Source organism: Bombus pyrosoma, linkage group LG4 (assembly GCF_014825855.1).
Source record: "Bombus pyrosoma isolate SC7728 linkage group LG4, ASM1482585v1, whole genome shotgun sequence".
NCBI lineage: Eukaryota > Metazoa > Arthropoda > Insecta > Hymenoptera > Apidae > Bombus > Bombus pyrosoma.
Window position 1 is genome coordinate 11,491,861 of NC_057773.1, and position 20,655 is coordinate 11,512,515.

General features: G+C 47.7%; 1 protein-coding gene across 5 annotated transcripts in view; it reads right to left on the reverse strand.

Moving 5' to 3' along the window:
* LOC122566552 overlaps window positions 1-20,655 on the reverse strand; it is a 258,455-nt gene that overhangs the window by 215,728 nt on the left and 22,072 nt on the right. For all 5 annotated transcript variants that reach the window (XR_006316550.1, XM_043723979.1, XM_043723981.1 and 2 more), the window contains exon 2: window positions 1,368-1,538. Coding sequence is in view for 4 of the 5 variants with exons in the window: in XM_043723979.1 (XP_043579914.1) it covers window positions 1,368-1,531 (164 nt within the window). In the remaining variant the exon portion in view is untranslated. The remainder of the gene's footprint in view (window positions 1-1,367; window positions 1,539-20,655) is intronic.

Below are 20,655 nucleotides of genomic sequence, written 5' to 3' on the forward strand. Positions count from 1 at the left end.
CCCCTAAACCGCAAGATAAAGTTGTATGCTCTATCGGTAGGGACGATGAACAACCACGTCACTTTGCGAGCCACGACCCGAAGCATCCCTATACCTTCGATTTCGATTCATTCGAGGTCTAAGAATGCTTCTCGGACCCTTCCGCTTCTATTATCGATTCGTTACCAGTTATTCCTTTCCCATAGAAGAGATCCGAATCTCGAAGGTTCTAAGGCGGGGAAACTGTAAAAGCGTGATCTAACGCTTGCACAATCGTACGCCTAATGTAATTGAACCAGACACGCAGTTACCAGCTATACCCCAGGTTTGTAGAAACTACACGAAATACTATATATTGCCAAGAACATCTTGAAATTGGTGGAGAGTACGCCGAATGACCGGTACCTCGGTAAACTTTGATCAGTCGGGACCGAACTCTGCGCGCGTCTAATCCCACTAACTTAATGGCATCGTCTCTCTCTCTCTCTCTCTCTCTCTCTCTCTCTTTGCTGGTATTCGACGCGAATACCAACTCAAGAGCGAATGTCGTATCGTCAACTAGAAGTACATGTTGCGTCGGAAACCGATACGAACCTCGCGGACCGCCAACAACCGTTCTATTCATCGTCAGAGTTCAGATATTTGGGATGAGTTATTACGAGCAAGTTGCGGGGCAGACCTATCATTCTACGGAATGCTCGTATCGCGTGAATCGAGTAGTCGATTCCGAAAAAGATCGCGGTCGTTTCTTTTCGAATTTAGGACAGCGAGTTTAAAAGCGTAGTAAGGTCAATCGAATTATATCGGCGCAGATACGAAGCGGACGAAAATAGTGGCAAGAGGAACGATTTATTGAACGAAGATACGAGGAATTAGTAAATTATAAGCTACTGAGATAGAAAAGCCGTTAATTCTGACGTTGAGAATTCGATGATTACCGCGTGACCATTAGAAGGCAACAGTCGTGCAAGGGTCGTAGAGCGGTAGCCACAGATCATTCAGTGACGCGACTTTGCACGAGACAGATCGAGAACTTAATCAAAGTGGATCACTCCATTCTGATTTGGTTCTCTGTTCGATATGAATTTACGAGATTTAAAATTTTTATTGCGGGCTTTTCGTCGAAGAAACGAAGATCTTTCAATATTAATACAGAAGTTAAACGATGTATTTTCGTAATGTAATTGTCGCTGAATTTTATCATATAGGGTATAATTACTCTTTAAACACGATGTACAATGCAATTTGCGAGCGTCACTTTATCGTCGACGCCCTCATTCTCATTTTCGCCGATGGTCTGGGGTATCAGAGCGTGGCGGGAGATATATTTTTCGATCGAACGAAACGGGAAAACGCGACACAGTCTATCGAGAACATAATTTACTTACTTTTGTTGATTATTGTTTGCGGTGGGCATGGGGGTCGGCACCCTCGGCGGCGGAACTGGTATCGCTTTTCTTCTTCCTCCACCTGTTTGATGTATGGTCGGAGTAACGCGTCCGGTCGGTGCTATCCGGCCAGCCGTTCGAGGTCTCTCTGTCCGTACTTCCATATCGTTTCTGGAAATAATACAAAATGTCGCGTTGTCAAGCCTGCAGAGATAAAACTTCAGGGATTCTTCTTTCTATTTTTTTTTTTTCCTTTTCTCGTCTTTTTTCCGTCGGCTGATTTCCACGTGTGTACCCCTCGTCCTCTATACTGTCTGTACGGTGCACGTAGAGAAAAAGAAAGGAACGATCCAGAAATTGCGACGAGGAAACGAGTCACGTAAAAGGCAGTCGACAAAAAAAAAAAACGAAATTATTACGAGACGCATTAGTAACCGGGACACAAAAGTGCCATTTTCTCTTGTGCTCGCAAGGCCAGGCAGACATCACAGAGATTGCCGGTGAACTTCGAAAGAGCGATTCCGAAAGTCGCGTGCACAGCGTGCGGAGTACACAGAAGAGAGGCCCGTAAAAAGGAGACGGAAAAATCACGGGGACCGAGCGCGCGAGACAGGAACCGAATCCCTCGCTTCTCCGCGCGCTTTGTTCGTCACGTGCTTTCGCGAAATCCTATTCGACCTTTAAACGTTTTAATTATTTCCGAAACAATTTCCTCCGATATGCGGCTGCGGCCAAACAATACGCTGGTCTGCCTCGCGTGCTCGAATTTTTTTGTTTTACATCGCGAGCATACGTGCAATACCGTATCGCCACTTTCATAATCGCCGCTTTATTTAAACGTATCATTAATTCTCCGTTATTCTTCCAACCCTTGTGTTCCCACCTACACGAATCCGCGGCAACAATGTGGCCTGTCCAATTATTTTTACAACTGCGCAGGGTAAAAACAGCCGTGCGGGTTAAGCGAAACACGAATACCAGGCGGACGTGTGTTCCTAATTAAGCGCATGCCCTCGCTAATTTACCTCGATAAAAACGATAGAATCTAGTCTGGTGCTGGTACTCGAGCGTATCCCCGAGACGGTCGTCTGTTCGTGTGCGAATGCGTCGAACGCGTTGCATAGGACGCGCGAACGTGCACGTAGCATTTGCGTAACGGAATTTCAATTAATGATCTGCGTACGTCAGACTGCCGCGAGCCATTTCAATGAGCGCTTTCAACGTAGCCTGCCACCAAAGTGACGCCCGCGGTCCCTCCCTCCCCTTACCTCTCCTCTCCCGTGCTGGTTTTCTCCGTTTTCCGCCATTCCCCTCCCCTCCTTACGTTCATGTAACCTCGCCACCCTTAATTCGGTTCCAATCTTTCTTCTTTCTCTACCACACGATTGACTGCGTCGCCAGTGTTCCCGTGATTCGCGTCGTAGTCTCGACGTTTGTATCGCGTTCGGGGTCGAAGGGTAACGTTTCACGCAGAGAAGTCGGTGCTTCCGCTGTAAGAAAAAAAAAAAAAAAAAAAAAGAGAGAGAAGTCGATCCCGAATTTCCATTCGACACAGGGGAAACTCGCGGGAGCAGGAACCTTCAGTTGCGCGACTCGTACGAGGAAACCAATTGAAGAAAGGACGACGTTCGAAGGTACTCGCGAACCTTCTCAAGCGTGACTCGAAATCACGGAGCATCAAAAGATCCTCGAGAGGAAAAGACGAGCAAGAAAAAGGGTTAAAGTTGCGCGCTGCGCACTTCCGAAGCCCCTCGGTGCAAAAAGTCGTGAATGCGTTCGGGAAAACATAATGTATAGCGAAGAGAAGCGGCAGGCACAGCGTTGAAGATGAGTCGAAAAAGGCAACTCCTTCAGGAAGCAAGCGGCGTGACGGATACTTGTACCCTCTCGTGGGATCCATTCTTCGAAATTCGTCGGTTCCGCAATCTGGCCGCTCTACCGGAAGAAGTGCGAGCTTCGTGAACTTCCGCGGAACTCTTTCAACGGGATGCATATATCGTTAAGGAGGCGGAAGACACGAGAAAGACGATAGCTACTTCATTCGTTTTGCGATTTGCAATTCTAGAAGCTGATCGAAAAATGGAGCAATTAAATATTAATCGTTCGAATCAGTGTGCCACGACGAGTAACCTGCTCGTAACAGGAGAACGAAAGGAAGCGAACTTCCTGCTACGAGCAGGATATTCCATTAACCATCGAGATGTAATTTCTTCGACACGTGCCACCACTTGGATTCTAGCGATTCGTCGATCGTCTTCCGCTCGTCACGCGGATAAATCGTGTTCGAAAGCGCAGCGAAAATAATTCAATTGGCACGCGCATAAATCACGCTCGGAAAGGAAGACGCAAACAGGTGTGTCCGTTCAGCTGGAGACCTTCGCTCCCCGCGCGCCTCGACGTTGGTACAATCGCAGTATCGACTCTCTCTGTAGCGACAATTCAACTGTCAGGACAATCGAATCGACGAAGGCTCCGATGCGCGATACCTCCGCGACACGCTTCGATGAACTGTACCGTACGCGTGCACAATGAGCTCATTAAGCCCGAATGCGATTCAATTATGCGGGCCAATCAATGTAAATTCTCATCTGGACGTCTTCGAAATGATCGTGCGTTCTGACGAAACGCTCGTGGAGTATACACGTACGTGGTGTTAACCGTGAGGAACCGCGAATCAAAGGACAAGAGATGATCCGCAAAAATGACGACGGCCGATATCGACTTTCAATGGAGACCAGTCAGTCTCAAGTCGAGATTATCGTTTTTAATCACCGACCCACCGCAACCCCTCTTGTTCTTGTTCTGCGTTCTCGACGCCATCGCCTCGTTCGACGCCTCGTTTCACCCATCTAACTCGACCGAACGACCTGTCGAAAGAGGAGAACGAGCAACAACCCCTTTCGCGTTCCCAACAACGAAACGTTTCGGCGTAAACAGAAACAGGATATCCCGCGAAAGAAGCCTCGCAGCGATCCGCGAGGCTCACCCTCCTTGATACCCATCGGGGGGAGGACACAATCGAAGCGAGAAAAGGACACGGTTCGCGCAATCTCTCGAGCGTAGTGCAACATTGTTGTCACGGATGCTTTGCCTCTCACACAAAGAATAGAGATGGAGCAGCAGAATGCTGTTGGGTACGATCATTATTTCTCGATGTATAGCGTAGCGAGTCGGGAACTCCGAGAAGACAATGCACGTAGGCAAGTTGGTTAAAATATGCAGCCCCCGGCGTGCGTGGATTCGCGCGTTTTGCGTGTCTACGTGTATCAACGAACGCCCGAGCACGTCTAGAAGGGGGTGAGCAGGGTGAGAGGGGACGGAAAGCGGAGTCGCGAGGCTCGTATGTATTCGCGAATAAACGCGAACGCGTACACGACGTCGTGTACACAGGTGGAAAGAAAAAAAAAATCCTGTCGCTGGTCGACACGGCGAGACGAGGGCTCGATGAGGGAGAGAAGGTCAGAGGAAAAGAAAGAGGGGCTGGAAGCGAGAAAGGGAGGCGAAAACAAACTCCTGCCACGGTAGAGCTGCGCACAATGAAGGCATCTGCTTAGCAAATTGCGAAAAATAATCACGTTTACCCGGGATTCGAGTATGCGAACAGAAGCATCTCGAAAACTGTCGTATCCGTATAACACAATAACACCTACTCGAGAGTCGACAAATGCGTCGAGAGGGAGAAAGGCAGAGAGAAGTCCAAGCTACCCCCAGATACAAAGCTATAAGGGAAAATACACTTGTTGAAAATACACGGGACGCGGAAAGAAAGAGAGAAAAAATAAAGCGACGTATTTCTACCAGCAGCATACGGATGAAAACAATTATCGCATTGCGAAGGTACGAAAGTTGGTGCTGGTGAATCCAGCAGGGCTCGCGATGCCCCAGACACGCGTCCTCCCTCTTACGACGAAGCCAGGATCTCTTTCTCGCCACCTGGCTCCTCGCTCGCGAGACGATGAATACCGCCACCTGGTCGACGATATCGCGTTTTCTTCCCAACCTCGCGACACGATCGCTCCTGAATCCATTTCCGCGGCAGTAATTATTTTTACGGTATATTAAGTCGGCGAGAAAGTTGCGCGTTATTGAAATTATGGAAATCGTGCAGCTTGTATTCATGGTTTCACGCTTCCGCTCACACAGCCTCCGCACGCACAGAGTACACCGCTCCGGGACGAATCCACCAACACGTATTACTATCTATCCTTGTAATTTCATGAAATATTTCGCGTTCAGCCGTATCCTCGTTCCAGTCTTTTACACATCCCGCCAATCCTGTTATCCTGATTCGCGTATCGAACCTTTTCATTCAAGTCTTCCAGCCTCGTCGCGTTACTCTCACACCTGGTGCGCCATGCATTCTAAAATCCATCTAGTCTATTATCTCCACTCCATCGTGTACGCCGCGTCGACGAGATTTATTCGTATATCACCATATTTCTCGTACAATGACCAACACACAACACCGAATCGATCGATTAATTCCGCTCAATGGAACAGTAACGAAGCGATCGGTGTCACGCGTCAAGCTGTTCGCGCCATTTGTTACAACCGCGATCGCGCGAATGATTCTCTAAGCGGAATCCAGGAAGACGTCGGACAGAGAAAAAATATTTCCTTGTCCGTGAGCTCGTTACGGAGCCATCTGAAAATTTATCGACGCTATTTCCACTGCTACAACATCGAGGATCTGTCGATTCCTATTAATCATCGACGCAGCGGTACACAGTTACACTCTGTGCAACGGTTCGACTAAAACGCATACAGGAGTTTCTCATCTCGTGACGTGGTCACCACATGTGACGAGTCCCGTTCTGTTCTCATGGCAATCCCGTATCGAAAATATCGCGTGCTCGATACTGCTGCGACTGACCCTCTCTCCGTGTTCTTCCAACGATCGCATTCTAACGCATGGCGGATCGTGATCGCCGCGAATCATGACAGAATTAGTATACCCAATGAGTTGCGTTCGAACGGAGCAGATGCTGATAGCGGCTAACGTGTAAAGTTTTCAAATCGATGGAACTCGGAAAACGCGCGCATTTCGACGATACATTTTAGGTAAGAATAGAAAGAAATCTCGTGGAATACCAGTGATATCGAAATAACGTCCGCGCGTTTCCAACGTTTACAGCGGGAACGTTGTAGCGTATAAATTTGTACAAAAAAGGTCAAACGATGAACGTCGATCAAAACGTTATTTGCTCGGGCCGGAAAATTCGTGGCAATCATTTAAATTAACGTGAGTTTCGGAATAATTTGACCGATGTTTTGGGAACAGGGCAAACAAGCTGCGACAATATTTGCACGCAAACGTGATTTAGTCGATGTTTGTTTAGATGTATAAACGATCTATGTATCATTTTCATGAGGATGGAGAAGGACAGGCGGACTTTATAAATCCGGGACAAATTAGTTTATCTTTGTGTCGGTGTTTAGCAGACACTAAAAAGCAGCCGGGCCACCCAGATGCGAAAGGTTGCGCTAAAAATACAGCTCGTTTCTCATCGCGACACCCTTGCGCCTCGTGCTCCTTCGTTCGCCGGTCGTTTTTAAAATCACACCACGGTTCGAACCGCGAAACGAATTTTTCGGACGGATGTTATATAAAACTGCCCCCGCTCCGCGTCATGGAAAAACGAGCGTTTCGACGCCCGTCCGGCCGATATTTTTTCCCAGGGAAAGACAATACCGTTGTCGATTAATTTTCAATAAATTTGCCTGCTCCGGTGCTGGCAAAACGATGAATTCTAAAATCGGTTGTCGGTGAATTTTTTACGGGGAATAGTCGGCGCACGCAGCAAACCGTCTGACGAGAGAAAGAGGGAATTCGTGTTTACCCTGCGATGCGTTTCGTTCGCATCGACGAAAGGTCCACACGCTAACGATGGAAAAAAACAAGGTAAAGAAGTAATTTACCGGCAACCAGGAAAAATTTTCCGGCGTGCGTTCGCTACTCGTGCATTTTTTAGGAGGGAACTTTTTTCGCCAACCACTCGGTTGCAGACAGTGCGCGTTAGACTATAGCAGTTCGAAACGCTCGCACAGAGAAAGCACCGGCCACGCTCGTAAAACAACAGCCAGGCTAGATTTCGACGTCGTCGAATAAACATTTTAATAAACGCCCGACCGACCAGCGGCAACCTGCAGAAAGAAAAAAAGGAGAATTCTCCGCTGAGCATGGCCCAACTATCTCGATGCCGCTAATACCGTGAGCGAAATCGGGATTTCCATCTTTTTATTCGTATCGGTAAGAAGGTCGCCGCGATTAATTTCGTCCCTTGACGGCACGCGATATTTTACCCTCGTTCGAAGAAGAAAAAGTGAAACTTAAAGCTCGATCGCATGCACTCGTAACGCACCGTCGTGTCGCGTTCCTCTCATCTCGGATACGATACGACACGCACAACTGTGTTTCGTCGCAGATGTTCGCACGCTGATACGTTATCCGTTCTAAACGAGGTTGGAAATCCTCTCGTCCATCGATCAAGATCTCATTCTTTTTCACTAACGTTTGTTCGAATCAAACAGCCATATTGGCTCTCGTCCGTCGGCACGAATGTCGCCAAGTATCCAATACGCGGTCATGATTGATGTTGTTTGTCGTCGGAGCAGGGGAGCACGCGGAACCGCTTGAATCACTTAATCCTCGGTATCAAGGATTCTATCTCTCGGAAAGCAAGAGACAAAAGGAACGAAATCGATCGTTGAACCGTACGAAGCACGGACCTATAGATTTTACAGCCGTAGAACGTACGGAGGTACGATAAGTGGGACATATGGCAGGCAAATACGAGTGCAACAAAAACAAATAGGTGTCTCTTCCCCAGGCTCTGACGATCTTTCAGTCCCCCTTTAACGACGCGGTCGCAGTACACGCGACAATGCCGGGGTTAATGAAAGACGTAGGTGCTAGTTATGGATGCCATAACTCAGCTGATGGGGCGCCGTAACACCGCCAAAATCAGCCTCTGTACTCTCAGTCACGGCCTATCCATCCCCCTATATATGCGTGTACGCGTGTATGACTTCTGACTCACAGCCTGTGGGGGTTCATCGGGGTGCGAAAAATAGAGAACGGGGGTGGCCGGGTACAAAAGCAAGGAGGCATTTCCCTGATAGACGAGCGCAAGCGAAATTGCTAATCGCATACACTGCTACGCCCGTGGGCATTCATTCGTTCAAATAATGAAAAATGGCGCACCAGTCAACCCGATAGGAATACCGTTTCGTGTTCTGTCGCGTGTCGATCACGATTGTTCCGAGGCTGTCATGCGCGTTTCTCTTTGCTCGCGCGAATCGCCGTTTCGATTACCAAAAACTTGTCACCTACCGCCCTTAATCTCTCCCACCTTCGGCCCTTGCCACTCACTTTGCCTCGACCCCTTTGCAACGTGTCTTGGGGTCGCGCAATTAATCTGCATTCATGAAAAACGGACTGCCCTTGGCATTTAGAAGCCGCTCGGAATATATAGTGTGTGTATATATATATATATATACATCGGTATATATCATGGGGAAGATGGGGACGACTGGCAACGACTGGCAGCGAGCATCTTAATTTAATTAATTAACGAGATGCCGGAAGTAGCCAGGTTTCTTCTTCAACTTCTTCTTTGTTATATTCGTCTCCGCGTGCCACCCTTCAAGGAGTCTCGCTGCAGTTCCTGCTAATGAAGACCCACGCGTTCTAAAGCGCAAACAATAAACAGTGCCACTTAACTCAAAGCACGCAACAGACATCAGGCCGTTTTTCCTTCTTCGCCACCTTCCCTCTACGGTATTCGCTTGCACCATCCTGCAAAAGGAGCTCTCCCCTTCCCCTCGCGCGCGCCTGTTACCGCTCGGCTAGACTACTGAATCTAGCCTGAAAACAGGATACACGCGACACGCTTCCGTCGTTTTTCCGTTTCGCCTACCTTTTATAATATTTTCCCTCTACCCTTTTTCCCCTTTTTCACGCCGGCGCCCCTCGTACTAGCTAAAACACCGCGGCTTTTCGTTTCGACTCGCAGTCTGTTCTGCTCGCGAGCGTTGCTGCTCGCTATGCCGTCGTCTTTGCCAGCCTAAGAATTAGCGATGCTCGCTTAACCATCTGCCACGACTATCACGAGTCGCGTTTCTTCCGGCTTGTCGGGCACGTTCTGTTTAAAAGCTCGACTTAATTAGAAAGCGCGCGTACGAGCGTGCGAGTATCTTTTTAAGTTATCTCCTCTTCCAGTGAAACGCGTTACGCGCCATGCTTGTCGCTTTCGCGTTTGAAAACCAACCAACCGGTGAGAATGGAATCAAAAAAGCTTCGGACCGATGCCATCCAGGGAATAACGGATCGGTCACGACACAGAATACCAATCCGCGACTATTTCTCGCTTGTCAAAAGGCCGAGAAACGTGCGGATTAGAAAGAACATACCGAGGAGCAACAAGAGAAACAAGCCTTTGATCGCTCTCAACAGGTTCCAGCCAGATCATGAATCTCTTTGTGTCAAAAATGTCTAATCGCATTTCAGTCAGCCTCCGACCATTGGGCGATTCGACCCAATCCTGCCATCGTTCCTGGTGCATGTGCTAAGCTGAGATCGGTTGCTCCTCCGCTCGATTACCTTTTTCGTTTTCGGTCGAATCGCCTCTTTCGGGTCTCTATTGCTAATCGATGTGTCGTAATTGCTGTATTATTCTAAAATTTGATCGCCGCTCCGCGTCTTCCGTATCTCTCTGTACGCATATAAATTTGGGTATTTGAATATTTAAGAAACGAAGGATTAACGGTAAGAATTCCAAAGCTGGCCTTAATCCTAGTATTTTTTTCTAATGCCTGAAATTTTCGTCTCCTCTTCTTCGTTACAGAAAACTTGACGTGTTAATCTAGCCGAAACTGCGACTTACGAGGGACGTCTGCCACAAAATGGTCCACCGTATTTTACATCGTTGCATCGAATATCGATCGGTGCAGAGTCACTAAGCCTCCTTTAACCGGCGCTGTCCATGGAGATCAGAATGCTACAGAGCTCCGCGTTGCATTTAATCACGACGTCGCCCATTACCTCATCGCATTATGACTCTATCGTCGCAGACCGTGCGGAGCATGAACCGCGTATGCTCACGCACGGTTCGCCCTGCTCCAACGCACACGCAAACACGGCCTTGTGCTCGCACGAGTCTTTACAAGCGGGTCGCATAAATTTAGCGAGACGCGCGTCTCGTCTTTCCGGCGTCATAGGAACTGCGGCATCATAGCCCACGGCGTTTGTTAAGATATAAATTGAAGATAATTGAAGATAATTTAATCGCGACCGTTTTTTCCTCGCCATCCATTTGCGCGTTTGAGAACGTTCGCGGCTTCCTGACCGGGATCTCATATTTTTGGAAGAATATTTTTATATGATCCGTCGATAACGTTGAAACCGTTTTTATTAGATTTCTCTGTATGTCACGTGCAACGCTACTACGATTCGAACATTTGAATATTTGACAATCTACATTTATAAAGCGTCGAAAATCGTAACTGAAATCGAGGTAACGGATCCGAAATAATAGATTTTCCGGGTCATCCGAATCGATTTCCTTGAATTACACGCGTCGAAATAGACAATTCAAAATAAGCAGAAGTCTGGATCAGAATTTTCAGTCGTAACGGTAGAACGAGACCGGCGAAGAACAACATCCAAATAATCGGCGATATTCTGCATCCAGACTAATATCGTTCCAGAATTAGACACGCTCCAAGGGATTCCGGTGCAGAAATCTGTCCGGCCATCTGGCAGGTATTATTAGATAGATGCAGCAAAAGCATCCCGTAGCTAATCAAGGGTATTTACTATTTGATTAACCAATAACAGAGGCGACAGCGATATATAGGTGCGGCTACTCATCGATTCCAGACACCCTCTCTCTCTCGGTCGCGCAATTCTCGCGGATACGTCTGTCGCGTACTTTGGTCGTCCAGTCGTTTGGATATTCCCGATCGTTTGAAAGATCGGGATTCGAACGACGAACTGGAAAGTCATACGCGACGCGAATGTGAAATCACTGGCGGGGATTATCTAGGAAAAGCAAACGAACGTACGAGCAAGACGTTGAAATGTAACCGACGATTGGTGAACCTACGAGTGTACCACGATTATTTTCCTTCGTTAGATATTAACTCCGAAATAATCCGGGATAAGTGGAAAATATCTCTTTTATTCCCCCGCGCTGACTGAAAAGTAATAAAACTGGATTACCCGGCGAGTCCTCGCGGAGCCCTTCCCAGGTCGAATCTCGTCCCTTTCAGAAGCGGGAAAATGGATTTTATGGTTGCGAGGGGGAGGGAGGGGGGCAAGAACGGCTGACTCGCTGACTGACTGACTGATATCGAACCTTCCATCGGTCGGTTCGAGTTCTTATACACAGCCGCCAGTCCGAACCGAAGTAATAATAAACAGTTTATCTGTCTGTCGAGTCTAAGCGGATTATCGGCGCTCCCCCATCCTATAACGGGTAACGCGAGACGAACGATACGCAAGACACGACCCTTATCTATTATCATCATCCTTCTTCGCATCGGTCGACTCCTTTCCTCTGCTTCTTCCGCTTTTAATCTCTCCCTACCCTCTGTCCCTTTTTCTCGGTACGTGTCAGCTGCCGGCGAATATATGCGTCACGCAGCAACGATACGCACACGATTTCTGAATATTCATAGGCGACGTTTCGTCACCCTGACGATTCCCTCGCGTAATCAATGCCCCAATCCTTTCGATTTATCGGACCGATTCAAAGTAACCGCAAGTATGAGTGGACTCTTGCACCGTGTCACACGGCTGATTCTCTTTCTCGACGAAGAGACTCGATGAAAAAGTTGACGATGCATATTGCTCGATACTGCGTTTCGAACAGCGAATTAAGCGCGAAGAAAGTCGACTGTATGGCAATTACCATGGAGAGAAAAAGCTAGGGATCAGCAGACGGAAAATGGGGAGCGTGAGCATCGCGTCGGGTGGAAATTCACGATTAAAATCCCAACGGTAGCATTACCGGGTGAAAATGGGTAGAGGAACGTGGTTCGAGGGTGCTGGTGGACTCATGTGTTCGAACGTTGGTCGCGTTTAAACCTCGATCTGCATTTAAATTGGCCTCCATGCCGATTCACGCGCCTCTATACATTGCCATGTTTTCCTACGTTACGAGTTCGACCATTTTATTGTCGTTTCAACCCTTTCCGGTTAGGTTACCGTCCTAAGCCCTCCATTACCTTCGATTCCCTGCCCATTTCCTTGAGCTTAATTAATTATTCATTTATTCGCGGATCTCTTTTAACTAGTCGCCGAAGAGGACGAAAGTCGAGCGTACGCGTTCCATCAATTATATTTTAACGAGAATGGGCTATAAACGGCGGATTGCAACGATGAAAAAAGGAGAAGTCAGGAAACATAATTTTAACGAGGAAATCAAGCTCGTGTGAATCTCTCGCAAATTAACAACAAAGGGGCTAATAAAATGAATAATCGGTGCTTAACATAATGAACGAACGAAATTGCATAATTAATTTCCTACCCCGAAAACAGAGGCGAGCGCGTGTGTACATGTGCGGACAGAGAGAATTCGGTGTTTCTGGTGGTGATAGAAAATCCAGTGTCTGGCGCTATCCGAAACAGTGTTTCGGCAATGGACGGTTAGCAACAGAGATCTCCAGGTTTGTTTTGCCTGAACGTCTCTTTTCCATCTGCAAAGGAAAAGGTTCCTGACTAGCTTAACGTTCAAGGATGTCGTTCAACGTTGTCAAAGCTTGCTACTACATCGACTGAATTAATAAATTCAGATCGTCGTCTATGAAACGAACCTCGACGATATCTATCCTGGCCTATTTTTACTTCCTCGAGACTCTTCAGTCTAGATGAAATACATCGTACAAGGCTGCTAACATTCAAATAAAAGGAACGTTAAAAGGGTCTAGCTTCAGACGTAGAGTCGCGATCATGGAAATTAAACGAGATATAGTATCTCTTCAACTCGAATAGCCGGGTAAATTACTCGACATTTTTTCAAAGCATCCTCGTTAACCTAGTTGCAGCACACAAGTTGTTGGTATAAAATATACAATCTTGTGTAAAAGAAAAAAGAACCCAGACTCCGCCTGAAAGATCCAAATAACGACGCGAAGAAAAATAATGCCACTCACTTCTCAAGACTCTCTCTTATTCTCTCTCTCTCTATCTATGTATCTATCTATCTATCTATCTATCTCTTTCTCTTTATCTCTGGCGGGGATTAATTATCAAGAGCCAAGAAGCGTTATTATTGCTCTCATCTGACGAGAAGCATTTGGCCGGACATCGAGTGATGAACAAGAGCTGAAAAGCACGAAGAGGAAGCCGAACAAGGTGACGAGAACTTAAGTCGTGTGATGGGGACTCCGAAGGAGTAGCGGGGGCCTGATGATTACAGAGATCAAAGCAAGCAATCACTAGACAACGAGAGGAGACTGCTGAAACGAGGGTGGAACTATGTGGTGCGGTTGAAATTTGTGACAGTGCCTCGTCGCGAGCTTCGCTGTTCTACCCCTATCTCTCTGTCTCCCTGTGCTTACACCTGCGTATCTCAGCTCTCTCGTATCTCTGCCGGTCACTAAACATTATTCTGAATTAGCACGGAACTGGTAGCCGGCGACCCGTCATCAGAGAACCGTCCGTTGTTACACAATCAGCGTTGGTATCGTCGTCTCCCGTACGCTTGCACAGAGACACTCCCTTCGACGCGATTCAAGTACATCCTTGAGACGCTACGTAACTGCACCGAGAGTTCTTCCGCACCTCTTTTCGCTTCCTTCCTTTCCTCTAGTTCGCGTCTCGTCTTTCGACTGTGATCCACATTCTACTCGCCTTATGCTCGGCTTAACGTTTTCGTCGAATATCGCGCAACGGGATTCAACGGCGGAAAGGCCGCGTCGACGCCTATATAGCGACTCTTACGTCAAGGCCATGTAAATCTTGAAAGGAAGAGACCCGAGCCTTACCGTGCCTCGTACATAGAAAAATTGCTAAGTTTCACGAACGAAAGTAAAAGAGTCGTCGTTGAATGTAGCGTTGCGAAAAGTTTCGCGCCCTTTCGCTCGGCACGACTGTTTCCAGATAAAACCTTGTTTGCGACGGTATTTAGTAGAAAGGACGGGTAACGAGGTAAAATCATAAAAGGACGAGGGAAGAACGAGCCGGTAGGGCAATGTATTACGTCCAACTTTCGCGACGTTTTAATTGGCCGAAAGTATGGGCCGAGACGGTTCCTTGCCCGATCCAGCAGGTAAAGAGAGTTACGATTTCAAATATCTCGCGACGCTGCAGTCCCGTGTCTGATCAAAGCCGAACGGAATAAGCGTCTTCTCGGGTTTCCTTCGAGAAAATATTCACAAAGAAGGAACGAAGATAACGAAGTACACGAGAGACGCGAGAAACTTCGAGAATGGAAAAGAGGTACGAGAGCCGGAAAATGGCCAGAAAATAAGAGGGAAAGAAAATATGGACTGCCGGGTAGGCCAACGGTAGAGATCGTCGGTAGGCGAAAATCTTGAAACATAACGAATACTTAGAAAGAGCGAAAAATAAATTCCGAAAATGTTCCAAGGAAAATCTTGGAGAACCTTCCTTCCATTCGATAAACCATGTGCACGTGTTAATCCTCTCTTCTCCTCTCTCCTATCTACGGCATATATATATCGAACTCAAATTTTTAATATAGAATTCCAAAGTTGTATTACACTCGCGTTGATTTCCCCAGACGTCATTTGCCCTTAGAGGAAAACGCGGTTTCGCGGCCGGCGTTGAAAAAACGCATTGGTACGTGTGGGGATTTAAGAACCGTCGCAAACGATCCTCCACTTTGCCGACTGAATAAATCTCCCTGATACGCAACACATACACGCATACGTATACATATCGCGATTTCCAACAGGAAAGTAAGACCTTCGTCAACTTTCGAATCAGCCTGTCTTCCATTATATCACCGTCGTGTCTTACTCCCGTGTAGGGAATCAAACTTATCACGCGCCCCGTCCATATTTATAGCGTAGTATTTCTCTTTGTCGCGGTGGGAAGAATCGCGATAAATAACCAGGCCAACAAAGGGAACACCGAATTAGTAAGACGACCAGAACGGACGGACTCCACGTCGCCCGACTATGCCAGCCTGTATTTCAAAAGTAAGATCCTTAGCGTTGTCAAGTGCGACAGGGGGTGGACCGTCTACAGAAATTACGGGGTTTGATGGAGGCATGTATAACATTCCCGCGTACGCGATCTTGCCGCACGTTTTATATGCGTGTCGGTGTTCATCGTGCGAACGTGTAGCTGCTCGTAGCCACGGTGTACAGAAGCGTAGCTCAACGTACCTACGCACAGGTTTATAAACGCGCGAAACACGACGTTAGCATTAACTCATGCCTCGTTAAATCGTGCCGCTAACGTGCTCCGCAGAAACGATGCAAGCGAACGGGGAATGCTAAGGAAACACGTGGCATAGTAGCAAGGGGCGTAGAATTGATCCGAACAGTGCGTGGGGATTTTAAGGGGGATAAAGTCGAGTTGATCGACTCGTTCCCGCGAATCATGCGAATATAACGTCGTCCTAACGATAGACGCGGGGGCAACGACGACGTACGTCGTACGTCACCATCCGGGTGTACGCACCTCGCGTCTTTACACCTAAGCAAAATTACGCTTGTTGCCTCATCTCGTCGTTTGCCGATCTCTGTCGTTTGTTGCCGAGAAAGAGAAACACATCACCGTTGTCGATCCTCGTAGATGTAAAAAGTACGACGATCCGGTAACGGCGGCATCGTTACGATTACACCTCGTCGTTCCAATATCTACGCGCCAGCTACAAAGTAGTCTTTATTGCCACTAAAATGGCGCGATATTCTCGCATCCTCCTCGGCCTTATGGCCCAATAAATTCCTCGGTATCGGCTGTCGCATACGGAACGTCGTGCCTTCGTTATCGTCGCGGGATGTCCAACTGTTTGAAATTTACGACCCCCCGTGTGCTCGTCGTGTATTTCCTAGCGGGTCTAGCGAGAAATTCGAAATTCAGCGCCGTTCGGATGAATCATCGCGAACGATCACGGTGATAAAATAAGAAACGCGGAGGGGCATCGATTGAAGGATTCGAAGGCTCGTGTAGGACGTAAAGGGACGTAACACCGTGACGATGGGAACGACGACCACGAACCCCGTGGATCGCGAACACTGTCAAAGCGCGGCAACCCCTGCGGCAGCTCCTTGTTGGTTGTTGCAGCAACGAACAAATATGAAATATTGATGACTAGCGTTGCAGCTGGGTAACGTCACTCCGTTCATTTGCCGGCGATGACGACTTCGACGTATCGTCGCATAAATATGCACCGCTACCGTCACGATCGTATTCCCGACGCGCCGCGCGACGATCATCGGCTCGCGCCCGCGATAACGGTCCGTGCACGCTCCATATGTCCGACAGTCGAACGTGATCGAATTTCAAATTCATCGAAATGTTTTGAATACGCGGCTGGAATGATTCGCGGGCGAGCAACGAAAAAAAGAATGGGATCGGTGGAGCCGAATCGGCCGCATTGATTGGTCGGATTACGCTAGTCCATACGCGATTCTCAATCGAAGTAACGACACTAACGACGTGCCATTATTTCGGCATCGTCTCGCTGGTGCGCGTTTCCACTGCGGTTTTGGGAGAATCGAATATCCTGCAAACTAGCTGAAATCGTTTCTCGTACGATACATAACGGAGAAACGGATATTCGAGCGATGGAAATTCGAGAAAACGTAGACGATATAGATGTTCGCGAACCTTTGTACGTATACAACCTACGCATGTATATAAATCGTGGCTCTAAACGGAAGCAATTTTTTAAAAAGCTACAAGGGAAACGCACGCTCCGACGGCCGCGATTATTTCGATCCAATTGACAAAGTGCTCTCCTCGACCACTCTATAAGTTGGCGCTGATTTTCTCTCGATCGCCGAGCAACTCGTTAAGGCGTCTGTCAAGAAAGAAAAATGAAAAATAACGACGCCGCCATCAACGAGTGCAACGTCGACGTCGGCGAAGGCGACGAAAACGAGGAGAACGGTACTAATTAAGTGAGACGAAAACGGTTGAAAAACTTGACGGTAGAGGAGTCGCGCTGGTGAATCGTTAAGCTGCATTTAAGTCCTCCTCTCGACCGTACACCATCCCCTTAGCTAATTGTTATTCGCGAAACATCCACGATGTTGTCTGCTCTGTTGATCGGCTTGCGAATAATAATCGCTCGAGGTGTATTTTATTTCTCCATCGCGAACTCGCGCTCTCGTCAAAACGCGTCCGATGCAAGTCGTAACGTTCGCTTGAACGTACGCTTTTGTGGTTGAAAACAGAAATTTCAATAATGAAATTACATTCCCATTAATTCCTCGTATATAACGCGCTACAAGTTAACGTTCCGTCCAGTCACGCGTAAACGTTCGTTCGTTTACATCTCAATTACCGTAATCCCTGCCTCGCTTTGATTCTCGGGAAATTTTTGCTATATCGACACAGCTTTATCAGACCAATAGGGTGCTCCGGTTCCGCCGAATTTATTCAGCGATAATGCGCGCCAGGTTTTCGCATAATAAAACTTTGAAGGAAGATCCATTGTCTGCCGGCCCCCGGCCAAACTTTCCGGATTAGGCGTAAGAAGAAGCTGCACAGAGAATAGGAAGCTTGTCAGAGCGCGGAAGTTTACCGTGGTGAAAAGACAAAATGCAGCCATTGGAATAGTCACGTCTGGCCCGGTTCCTTCTCTGTATACACTAACAACTACCTGCTACGGAGAAATTACGATTGTACGAGCTGCATCCATTACTCGGATGTACTTTTATCTCTAATCTCTACCGTTTCTTTATCCCTTTCTTTGTCTGCGCGATCTCAACGTTTTCGCAATTAGCATCTCGCTGTTAGAGAATGCTACCTCGCCGTTCGTCCGTCCGCTTATCTATTTCGCGTTTCTTAAACTCTGTCCGATAGAAGGGTCGTTTAAACATGGCCGCGACTGATTCGACGCTAAGTAATCGTCGTTCCCGATGATCCAGTCAACCAAACACGATGCACACGGCGATTTTCCCTTTGTGACTCCAAACGTTTAACGCGTCCATCGCGTAACGTGTCTCGCAGATAGTTTGAGAAACGCTGATCCACGCTGGTCTCTATGAGGAGTGGTGCTCCAGATCCTCGGAATCGCTTAGGGTGCCGACTACTATACCGACTCTCGATTACATCACGCGCATGTCCACCCACGTGAACACACTAGCTAGGAAGTAGCGGGTATAATCAGCGTGCACAAAGCCATTAGAGAATCGAGTTGAATGTATCAAGGCGAGAGAGAAAGAGGAGTGGGAGAGGGAAAGAGAGTGACTGGTAGGTGCACACGAAAGGGAGAGTAAGGACCTGAACGTGGCGCCATATGGCTGCTAGGTTCCTTTATCCGCGGAACCCATAGGGTACACACAAGTACCTGTATATCCACGTTTGCCCCTCTATGGGCTTTCTCTCCACGTAGGGCACCGATGCGCGCACGCACACCAACCACCCGGAGAATCCACTCTCCGACAGCCACACAGCGCCGTGAATACACGGATTAGCTATTGTTAATCGCGCGCACGCCTGCCAAACCGATCTCCGCATACCTACGCACGTGCCTAATTAGAGAGGAAGCGATCTGCTCGTCACGTCTCCGATCGCGCGAGTTTATCCTGCACGCTCCATTATTTTCCCCGCTGTTTCGCCGCGTACGTTTGTACGCGCGGTCTTGCTCGATGAGAAATTCCAACCGTTGAGAAACGAGCGTATACGTACGAGCAGGAAGAAAATTTCGATTTCCTTGCCACGCCATCTATTCGACGCTACGGCATTTAACGCGGTCTTAGAATTTTTTTTTTAAGGAACATCCAACGACGTTACGTTTCTCCAATGAAAACGCGCAGCGAGAGAAGGTGCAGAGAAAGTCGCGAATGTTTTTTGCAATTTTCATCAACAAACGACCAAGACTGATTGGGTTGGATGCTTAAAGCTTTTGCGGCCTCGGGCTAGCCGTCAACAGCTGGCCTATGCAAACACCTCCACGGGGGGATGGTTTCGGTCCCTTTATGTTCGCTCCAAGGGGTGTCGTGCCTCTCCTCTGTGCACTCGTGACACGTTGCATTACAAGATCTATAACATAAGGGCGACCGGTCCTGGCTTCTAACCAGTCATCCATTTACGATTAAGGAAATACATAGTCGATCGACTCGTGCAAACTTATTTACATTTACGATCTTCTGTCGTCTGTGTAGGATTAATTTTCATGAGAGCAACTATATGGCTCTGCAGCCATTACATTCAACTTTAAATCGAAGTGTATTCGCTCGCGGTTTTACAACAATACGTCTCTGTTCCCCTCGTGTAACCAGATAGCTATTCCAGAAAATCTGCTACAGAAAGAACGATTCTAGCGCTACGACAATTTTTCTCCCGTAGGTTAGCTCACGCGGGGCTCTTGCAAACGACTCCAACGATGACCTAGCAACCGCAACGACGTCGAGATGAAATAAACTGGGGAACGTACACCATTGTCTCTCGATTAAATCACGAAACGAAGAAGAAGGGCAGAATCCACGGGACGTCGTGGCGGGACGTAGAAATTTTTTAATTTCCTCTTAGGATCGACTGGCTTGGCTGGAAATAAGAAAGGCCAAGCGATTCGCCGGGAATGGCTCTCTTTATTATTCAACACCCATTACCACCACTCTTAGCTTTTCCTGTTACCTCTTCCCGCATTCCCTCGTTCGTCCTTTTCTTCACTTTTCTCTTCCTTTTGCCAACCGAGAGAGCTCCAAAAACGGAAAAGGACCAGGATCCCAAATGGAACGAGAGACACGGCAGGGGTCGCGAGAAGGGAAACCTAACGAAAACAATAAAGGCCGATTTTTTCCAGACCGACGAATCATCCCCCTCGTAGTTGGTCGTCCCGTTGCAGATTCCATTCCTCTCGCTGGCTAAACTTCGAACCTTCGTTTCTCCCTTCGATCTCTCTCCTGTCTCAGGTAAGACGCGTTTTCAGCAACATTTTAGAAAACATTGTGATTAACGAATGTTCCTGATGGGCCAGAGTAGGATCACATCTGGGAACGAAATGACCAAAGAAAGCTCGAACAAAGAGAACAGCGGTTTAACGTAGGATAGTTTTTCTTTCGGAGGTAACAGCGCTTTCTCGAGGTAAATCTGCGGATAATCGATGTTTCCAATTTATTTGTCCGCTACGGAACATCA